This window comes from Penaeus monodon, chromosome 2 (assembly GCF_015228065.2).
Source record: "Penaeus monodon isolate SGIC_2016 chromosome 2, NSTDA_Pmon_1, whole genome shotgun sequence".
NCBI lineage: Eukaryota > Metazoa > Arthropoda > Malacostraca > Decapoda > Penaeidae > Penaeus > Penaeus monodon.
In genome coordinates, this window is record NC_051387.1 from 19,598,898 (window position 1) to 19,608,897 (window position 10,000).

A 10,000-nucleotide genomic window follows, 5' to 3' on the forward strand; every position below is an offset into this window, starting at 1 on the left:
AGGCGTGTGGAGCATTTCTCCTTCCCCTATTTCATCCAGCGAAGCATTGGTCGAGGGCGAGAGTGGGGCTGAAAGAGCAGTGGTCGACAATGAGAGCAGGAAATGAAAAGGCCTTGGCAAGTATACGAGAGGACGTGAGAGAGGAAAGGGTAAAATAGTGCTTTATTGAGTATATAACAATGCAAAGTTATGAGAGGTTGTAGGATAAGATAAGATAAATAATGGAGTAAAGGGGTGAAGAAATCGAAGGGGGGGGGGGAGAAGGTAAAGTGATGAAATTAGAGGTTAGTTAGAGGTTAGAAAAGTAGGGGGGCGAAAACCCCTTGCCTATGCATTAACATGTTTTATATTTCTCCTTCATGGCTGGAGTTTCGAGGGAGGGGGATAAACAGTTAATTATGGTTCTATGTGTTACTGTTGTACTGGCGAGAGAATGTGACCATTGATTATAATTGAAAAAGTAAACACTTTTTTTTAAAGTAAATAAATAAATAAATAAATGAACAAATAAATATATATATATACATACATATATATATATATATATATATATATATATATATATATATATATATATATATATATATTATATATATATATATTATTATTTTATTTATTTTTTTTTTCTTATTTAAATTTTTTTTTTTTTCATTTTACGTTTTATGATTTTTTATTGATTTTGTATTTTGTTTCATAATAACTAGATTGATAAAAAGAGATGAGGGGTTGTATTGTAAAGCATGTACGTTATATATAATGAACCACATGTATACGCTCTTACACAGACACATTTGTACGTGCGTATGTATGTGAGGGGAGATAAGAATTCAAAATCAAACCTAACCTTCATCTCCAGTACTTAGTTTATTTTTATCAACTTTGACTTCAGGATGCCCACGCCGGTGACGCAGGCGAGCACGAGTTGCCAGAGCAAGTATCGTTAAGATGAATACGAAACCAACGACGACAGCTATGAACATCACGAGGAGAGAGGAAGATTCTCCAGAACTTGAATTATCTGGAAGAAAAGTTACATATTTAGTCAACGGAAGTAATGGGCTCCAGCTGAAACTGCATAGATTTTGTCTTACCTTTTTGCATTTAATGATTATTTTTATCATGCAAACTGCCTGTACAAAAAAATGGGGCTAGGTTTCAAAAGATTTCGAGGCAAAGGGATTCACGCCGCTACTCACTAATCTTATTCTCGGCCACTTTGAGAGCGAAGCCCTCGAGCGTGAACGGGGAAGACCTTCCCTTCTGGTTGACGGCCGTGACCTTGACCAGGTAGTCGCGTCCCGGAGCCAGTCCTTCCACCGTCAGGTCAGGCGACGTCGACGTCACGTTTGCAACAACCCTCCGCGTTGCTGCATCCTCAACCTGCAGCAAACAGCTATTGGCAAACGAAGCAATAACGTCGGGCAGAGACAGCAATTTTTACCGTAACTGCTTTAAGATAATAAATTCCCTTTTATGAAATGTCCTATTTCATGCATGCACGTATGTCTACATTTCGGCTTGTGTGTGTGTTGGCGTGTGTATGAGTGTATGTTGTTTATCATTAACACAGCATAAGGAATCCAGTCGTCCTTTTTCTGGCACTCGTAGTGATCACAGTGAGACGTGCAAATACCGTGGCAATGAAGTGCTGATCGAGGCCGCCGTCGTGGCCGGGCAGGCACGTCACCGCCAACGATGTCGGGCTTTGGTTGACCAAGGTGCAGGACTTGGGCTTTTCTGGGGGACCTGCTGGGTACAAAACTTGTTAGGTCATTACACTGTATAAGTCATGGTATTCAGTAGTTTGTCCTGCCACATGCAAGCCAAGCAGAGTCAGTATATGTGTTCGAATTTTACAAAAGATACGGCACTTATACAGTAGGATAGACATGGGAGTACAGTATTGAGGCTGCACTCAGTACCCGTCGTATGACGCTCAACAAAGATACTGTAGTTTTTGCAGGACTGATGAATCATGCACATGACCAATCCGGGGGAAGAGCAGACCTGCGGGACTGATGACGAACATGCACGGCAATCTCTGCTTCCCGGCCTTGTTGCTGCCGAGGCAGAAGACGACGCCGTAGTGGTCGGTGCCATGGGCATGCGTGCTGGGGCGGTACACGAGCGTGGAGGACCGACTGCGGCTGCTGTAGCTGCTGCTGTCCAGCTCTTTGACACCGCGGCTGCTGTTGATCTTCCAAACGAATGTGACCTAAGGGCAGTTATGGGTATGATTATGAGTAAATACGATGCAAGGGATGCAAGGGATGCAAGTCAGACAATAATAACCGTGTATATACTTTGTTTAAAATAGTGACACAAATAACTCACATCAGGCGGATTGGCTTCGACTAAGCAGTTAAGTTTGACCTCTTCGTTTGGGGTAACCGACACTGTCTCGTTCCGTGGTTTCTTGCACTCCGGCGCAACTGCAGAGAGAAAGTTTTTTGTTTGTCACTGATTTTACCCACGTTCTGTATCCAGGATATTGTAAAGTGGTGTTCTCATTTCGTTAACTCATAAACAGTGACTTTCATTAAACTTTACCAATATTAGTCATTAAACCAGTTTCCATGAGTTTAGTTGTAGGCTCTGTAGATAGTGTAAAATGTTTAATGAATGTAAGATGCTATGCTTGGAATCATGACTTTATGCTGGATCACATAAAAAGTCACCCGGGTTACAACATAGTCAGAATGTGTGCCCTTACATGCACTTAGGTTTATAAGACGAGATCATGTTGCATAGGGCAGAACTCTCCCATCCATATTACATTTATACAGTTGCCTTACACATGACGTTCAGGATCGTGGCGGAGCTGGTCACAGTGTCGATGGTGTTGGTGACGCGACACTGGTACCTTCCCTGAGCGTGCCGGGTCACCTTCTGCATCACCAGGTTCTCCCCCTGAACGAGCACGCGGTCGGCCAGCAAGCCGTCCTCGCTGTCGCCTCGCAGTTCTCGGCCCTGGCGCAGACACGAAAAGGAGGGAATGCGAGAGAGTGGATAGTACCTGAAGGACATACGCACACACACATATTATGACATACGGACACTCACTCATTCACAACTCTCCCGCTTTCTTCCTTGAAAAAAATAGTGAACTTTTCCTTACATTACACTGAATACCATAACTTTCTACACATAACATTACTTACCTCATGTAGCCATATGACTCTCGTTTTCTTTGGGTTTGCTTGAATAACACACTCAAAATAAACATCAGCCTTTTCCCATATGTTGTCAGGGTCTAACGCCGGCGCTAGTCTGACGGACACCTCGGGAGCAACTGCGGAAGAAACGAGGGTTCTGATGCTCGCATATTATTCAGACACACACATGCACACACACACACACACACACACACACACACACACACACACACACACACACACACACACACACACACACACACACACACACACACACAATAACATGATATAATGTGTTTCTTTTTATGCTGTGGTATTATCTCACAAAATATGTTCTACTATTGAGACCAGATATAAGTTCGAAGGCCTGCAATATTGCCCTAATTAATCTAATATGAAATTTCTTCTTTGCATATGTCATTCGTTCTGCATGTAAATTAGGAATCGATGATTATTTTTCGGAAATTATCCAAAAGCTAATTGTGTAAAAATATATTACCCCCAGACTTCAGTGTCAACAAAATTTAATTCTAATTCTACTGTGTGGGCCATGGGAGAAGCCACAGCTACAAACGCACACTCTTACAGCATAATCTAATTTTAGATCTTCCAGGTCTTTTCGTTGGGCACAATAAAATATCGACTCATAAGAAACTACAACGTTTACAGGAAGTTTGTTCTCGTCTTCTGCTGGGGAGGGCCGCCTTTCAGAAATTTGCTGGGTTTCCTTTGCTCCCCTAAATTTATGCAGATTCCTATACCCCTAGTATAAATGAGTCATCAGAAACATTATAATAACTGATATTGATCAAATCATGGGTAGTTAAAGTAATGTGTAAGAGTTCCCGAAATCACCAAGGCCCGGGTCCTATACTCACAGAGCACCTGTAGCGTGTGAGTGCTGTTCAGGGAGTATTCTTTCACTTTGGGGTTGGAGGCGGTGCAGGTGAGGGCGCGGCCGTTGTCTCTCGGCGTTGGGAGGAGACGACCCCGGCCGATAGTCGTGTTCTGGTCCAGCGAAGACTGCAAAGGAGGGAGGCCGAGAGACACTGTGAGGGACATTCATCTATATTCATGAAATTTATGAGGAAAATTCAGAAAAAGACCTGTCTGTTAAGAGAGCGACACACGGATATAATGAAATAAGATTCACCCGTAAGGAAAAACCCACCTGAGCAGGCAAAGGCATGAGGCTGGAGGAGCCGTGCAGCCGCCAGGAGAGGGTGGCGGTGGGGAGGGAGCCGACGGAGCGGCACATGAGGATGGCCTCGATGCCGGCGCGGAGGGGGGCGTCCAGTCCGTCCACCGTCACCTCCAGGGGCGGCACTGTAACGGTGGTTTGGTCAGAGGAACGAAATCACTATAGCGCGCTAAGCCATCGCCACCACCAACAACTTCACAATATACTTTAAAATGGAGAGATAACGCATACGACTTTCTCAAGACGAATAGTATCTGTTCAAAGTCAAACTAATTATAATGAACATTTTTCATTTCGACCAAAAGACAATGCGGTTGCAAGTCGTGTTAAACATTATAATAGAGCATCAACATATTACACAAACTACTACCCATGGGGCATTATGTGTTTAACAAGAACATTAGGTGCTTCAAACAGTTACTTAAATCAACATTGCAACTATTTTACAGCTCCTGATCTCACACTGAGCATTCATTAAGTCGGTCACAACTCATTGTTCGTTCTGTGAACAAAAAGTATTCAGCTTGATGACGTGTTAGTGAATATTAAAGGAGCAGTCTGGTCGATGTTATCTTCACGCAAGTTTCGCCCATCTATATATCGAAAAAAGACTTGCTGGGAGATAGCTCAGTCTGTCCCTACTGATTCGCGTTGAATAAAATTCATTATTCATTCAGTCCCTATTCTGATTGATCTCAGGGGTATTCGATGTGCAAATGTCGCAGTCGATTTCATTACCTGTCATCTTTCACAGACACTCTTCTCAGAAGACCCTGGGAAATTTATTACAGGAAATATTGCTTTACGAATCGGACTTCAACCTTAAGTCATGCTAACCTTGTCACACCTGTTGGAATGACATCGCATGACGCTGCTGTGGGCCCGTGAATGGGTTTGATGTGCATGTCGATCTCCTGACGAAGATTGCTGTATTATTCATCGCCGCATAAATATTTCCGATGATTGTTAAATATCATTCCACACTGAGCTGCAACCAGTCAATGCCTGTAGGTTTTATATTTTTTTCGATATTTTCGAATGACGTTACTACCAAGTTGGTTATCCTGCCCCATAAAGACTACAGTATTGTTACGTCTCCTTTTAGAAAAGGCAAAAAGGGATTCCCATCCCATTCTCTAATCGTAATCTGTGCGGCTAACCAGAACAGTTATTTTTTTTATAACATTATTAATAGATGACCACCCAGCTGGGATGATTCTTGGATGCCTGGGGGGTCACTACCGTTATTTTCTCTTTCTCGCTCCGTTATTGACCATCATCAAACGGTCCGAGAATAACATGAATTTTGCCTTTAAGGATAAGAGTTTGTCCACGAAAACAACGCGTAGGTATATTAATGCCAGAGCTTAAGTTGCTTAGTGCAATAGAAAAGAAGTGCTTTGGTGAGCATACAGTATTCCGCACTTTTAAATTGACATAGTTAATTTTTTATTTGTAACCTCATACGTTTTTGTTGTATATTATATCTATCATATCATAACAGCAGACACACAAACACACACACACACACACACACACACACACACACACACACACACACACACACACACACACACACACACACACACACACACACAACACACACACACACAAACACACACACATATATATATATTGTGTATGTTGTTATGTGTGATATATATAGGCGTGTAATGTGTAGTATGTTGTTTGTGTAAGAGTTGTTGAAACTCACTATTGTATGGTGTGTAGGAAGGAACTTAAAGGCTGTGTATGATTTGACGAGAGTTTCTGTTGCATCAATGGCTTGTGTGTTGTGACATTACTGTGATTTGAATGATATCGATCATGTGGTGAATGAGAGATAATGACGAATAACAATGATGATTTAAGATTGTTCGAAATAGTTAAAGGCTAAAAGCATGTTGCAAAACTGATATTTGATTTATACAATTGTCCATTCCTTATACGTCTGAATGAACTTAGCTGTCAATGTTGTCCTTAGTGTTCGTGCAAATAGAAATGTGTGTATTTGAATGATCGATTAGTAGTATGCTACCGTCCGTGTTGGTGGTGATAGGTGCTCTGGAATTCAATTAGGCGCGTGTATATGTGTGGATGCAGACGCGATTGTTGTTGTAGTTTTGTGTTTATTTTTTGATCCATTTGTATTGTTGTTGTCGTGAATCGTTTTTGTAAATGTAAGTCAAGTGATATCAATGGCAAGCTGTGAATTATGTAGCAAATTGGCTTAAAATGTCGTGTGTATTAATTAATTGTAGTGGAATTCTAATGATTTGAGCTTAATGTGATAGTCAAGACTAACTGAAGCTGAGAAATGAAGTAAAGGATTCAAAAGATAACAAGGCAGAAAAATGTGGGAGGAAGATGTATCACTTAAAAAAAAAAAAAAAATTCTTGATGCCTTGGATGTTGGTTGGCACAGATTGGAGGGTGAGCAGACGTGTTGGTGGATGGGGATGAAAGTAACAGTATAAATAAGGTGTGGTGGGGGAGAGAAGGGTGGGAGAAAGGGCGTATGGTAATTTGAGGGAAAATGGCAAATATGCAGCAACTGAACAAGACAAAAAATGTAAAGAATGTTGAAAGACGACGATTGAAAAGACGTCAGAAATCGAAGGGCGAGAGATACGCGACGGCAAGGGTTGAGAAATGCCCTGATAAACGCGATGCGAACAGAGAGGAACAAAGATCAACACTTACAGTACATGTCGATAGTGACGACACGGACTTTCTCCTGGTCAGGTTGGTGTTGGACGCGACGCACTTGATGTCGCGGCCGTTGTCCTCGCGCTGGAGGCCCGGGAGGTGCAGCGTCACGTCGACCACCCGCACGGCCTCGCCTCGCTCCGAGGGCGACTGGGCACTGTAGTGCTGCGCCGAGGACGTCTCCAGAATCCTGTCGCCGTCCATCCACCGGACCACCGGCGGAGGGTGACCTGCAAGGCCCGACCTGTCACACTGTGGTGTGTGAGGTGTGTGTAGTAGTGGTGGGGGGGGGGCACTTCTGCATATTGGTCTCCGCAGTTGTATAAGTTTGTGCAATTCGTAAAACTGATATATGATGTTGCGTACTTCGACCCACGCGAATAGACCTGTAGTCCGCCCGTCCACCAAGCTATATCAAACGAATGGCTGTCATTAGTCCCGAGTCACAGTCGCCCCCGAACCCATACTGGAAATCCTCGGCCTCATGCGTCGTGTGGATCTGCAAATCTGAAGGCGAAGTCCTTCATTCCGCCGCTCGGTGATTTCTCAGAGCCATCGGGAAGGCGACGGTCAGTGTCATAGATGCCTCAATTATAGGATAACCCTTACGTGCATTTGTTATATCATGTGCTGGCATTTAGGTTGTTTGAATAATGTCACATGTTTGAATATCTTTGTGTATCAAAAAATTGCCATAACGGAAATGAAAGATACGAAATGTATACATTTTTTCAGAAAAAAATTTGTCACAGTTCGCTTGCACACTTCCACAAAAAGCTACATGAAATGATGTTACCTGTAACTTATAAGCGCATCATCGATGCGCCTCTTACTAATGTACGTCGAGTATTAACTTTACGGTACATAAATCAACTTTACTGCTACAACCACTGTCATCTATTACTACGCACTACTCTACAACTTCCTCGACTTATAAATCGAGCGAACCGAACCTTCAAGCCCAACAAATTCAATCCCGTCCCCTGAGCAGAGACGCTACTGGGACCTCAGAAGCTACCTCTTCGACACTAACAACACATAACACACTACTCTCCTCGAGGTCGGCTGAGAGCCATACTCTTATTATCAGCGATTAACCCAGCGCTGAAGCGACTGAGCGCACTCACCTCCGCACGCCCGACCGCAGCAGTCACCGGGACGAGTGTCGCAAGGACCCAGACCTGTGCGCGATCATGGTGCCGTAGGCGTCGAAGGGAACCTCCAGGTCCTGAATCTCCTCTGGTATGAAGGGAACGGGATGGTGAGGATGGGACTGGATGGGGGGAATGGTGAAGATAGCATAATGATGATGATGATGGTGAAATAGTGAGATGATGAGAGGATACTGTGAGATAAGACTGTGAGTCGCGTCATGAGTGATGATCAATAGAATGGCTGATGATGATGATCAAGTGCCGAACATGATGAAATGGCCTCATGGTGGTGGTGGTGATGTGATTTGAGGACGATCTATGCGATGTGATTATGATGATGGGATGATGAGCGGATGCAGTGCTCATTAGTGATGGTGATGGTATGTGACGTGATGTTGGTGATGATGATGTGTGGATTGATAGGTGTTGAATAATGTCACATGATTTGAATACGTGCGAGTCAGAAAGATAGCAAGACGAGAGAAAGAGAGATCGAATGATAATTCGAGATAGATGTCAGAGTTCGAGAGAGAGAAAGACGAATTATGTACGATTAAGGCCACGATCGATGCCTCTAAGAGACGAGAGGTATTATACGGACGATAAGATCATACGAGAGACCAGCACATACGACGATGAGCAGACTTCGGAAGAGTAGAAGAGGAGACGAGACTAGAGAGAAAATGAATGCTGAGAGAGAGCATGGGACTGAAGTACCTTCGAGATAACAGATAAAGACTTCGAGGTCGAGTAGAGGAAGCATACCGTCTAGATAGATAGAGCTGATTAACCAGCAGGACTGAAGCAGACGAGAGCACTCACTGAGAGCCGAAGAAGCAGACCGGAAAGCAGTTTGTAAGGACCCACGACCTTGCCGATCATGGTGCCGTAGGCGTCGAAAACTTCCAGGTCCTGAATCTCCTCTGAAATGAAGGGAACGGGATGGTGAGGATGGGACTGATGGGAGGAATGGTGAAGATAGCATAATGATGATGGAGTGAGATGGAGGATGATGTAGAGAACGAGGGGTATAGGATGGAGTATGATGAGAGAGAAATGAGATGCGATGATTATGAATGATAGTGATGATGATGATGTGTGAGATGATGATGACTTGCATCGATGTGATGAACTGAGTGAGGTAATGTGCTCGCGTGTGGATGTGAGATGATGCATGATGGGTAATGAACGTAAATGATATTGAGAGTAAAGAGGAGAAATCCAGAAGTAGCAGTAGGAGAGGGCACTTGCACGAATCGTAGAAACGGAGCGAGTGAGAGATGAGGAGTAGTGATACAACTGAGAGCGAGGATGTAGAGAAGAGGAGATGAAGACGAAGGGAAGGAGGAGGGAGAAGAGGGCCTGCCCTTACGTTGAACTCCTGCCCTGACTGCGATGACTCATGGTCTCGATCATGAAGTCACTGAGGTGTGTTCCCGCTCACGAGTCCCTTTTCAGCAGACCCGGCCGATTCGTGTTGGCGTGAAAATATGAGGATTTAGAGGTCCTCCTCTCGGCTTCCCAGACCTCCGGTCGCTGCCCTCCGAGACCTTGCTCCTTGATGGTCTCCGCTTAAGTAATTTTAGTTCCTCCTCTTTCCGATTGTCGCACTGCTTAATCTTCCTCCTTAATGTTTCCTCTTCTCGCTTCCTGCTTCTCGCTACGTCCTCACCCTAAAGACTAGATGAAGGAGATAAACTAGAGATTTACTCCCTCCATCTCATTGCCTCACTGCTTATCTTTTCTCTTCATGTTTCCCTTCTCTCGTTTATCCAGCCTTC

At 43.8% G+C, this 10,000-nt stretch overlaps 1 protein-coding gene across 1 annotated transcript in view; it reads right to left on the bottom strand.

Annotated features, from left to right (window-relative positions):
* Positions 1 to 7,303, bottom strand: part of LOC119581703 (protein turtle homolog A-like) — a 7,989-nt gene extending 686 nt beyond the window's left edge. Inside the window, exons 1-11 of the mRNA XM_037929832.1 lie at positions 7,060 to 7,303; positions 4,327 to 4,481; positions 4,034 to 4,178; positions 3,162 to 3,292; positions 2,796 to 2,970; positions 2,335 to 2,432; positions 2,008 to 2,215; positions 1,634 to 1,746; positions 1,197 to 1,380; positions 845 to 1,018; positions 1 to 68 (exon numbers count right to left, since the gene is read on the bottom strand). The exon at positions 1 to 68 is cut by the window's left edge and continues 45 nt beyond it. Coding sequence (XP_037785760.1) covers positions 1 to 68; positions 845 to 1,018; positions 1,197 to 1,380; positions 1,634 to 1,746; positions 2,008 to 2,215; positions 2,335 to 2,432; positions 2,796 to 2,970; positions 3,162 to 3,292; positions 4,034 to 4,178; positions 4,327 to 4,481; positions 7,060 to 7,066 — 1,458 coding nt within the window. The 5' untranslated portion in view covers positions 7,067 to 7,303. The remainder of the gene's footprint in view (positions 69 to 844; positions 1,019 to 1,196; positions 1,381 to 1,633; positions 1,747 to 2,007; positions 2,216 to 2,334; positions 2,433 to 2,795; positions 2,971 to 3,161; positions 3,293 to 4,033; positions 4,179 to 4,326; positions 4,482 to 7,059) is intronic.
* Positions 7,304 to 10,000: the final 2,697 nt, after the last annotated feature.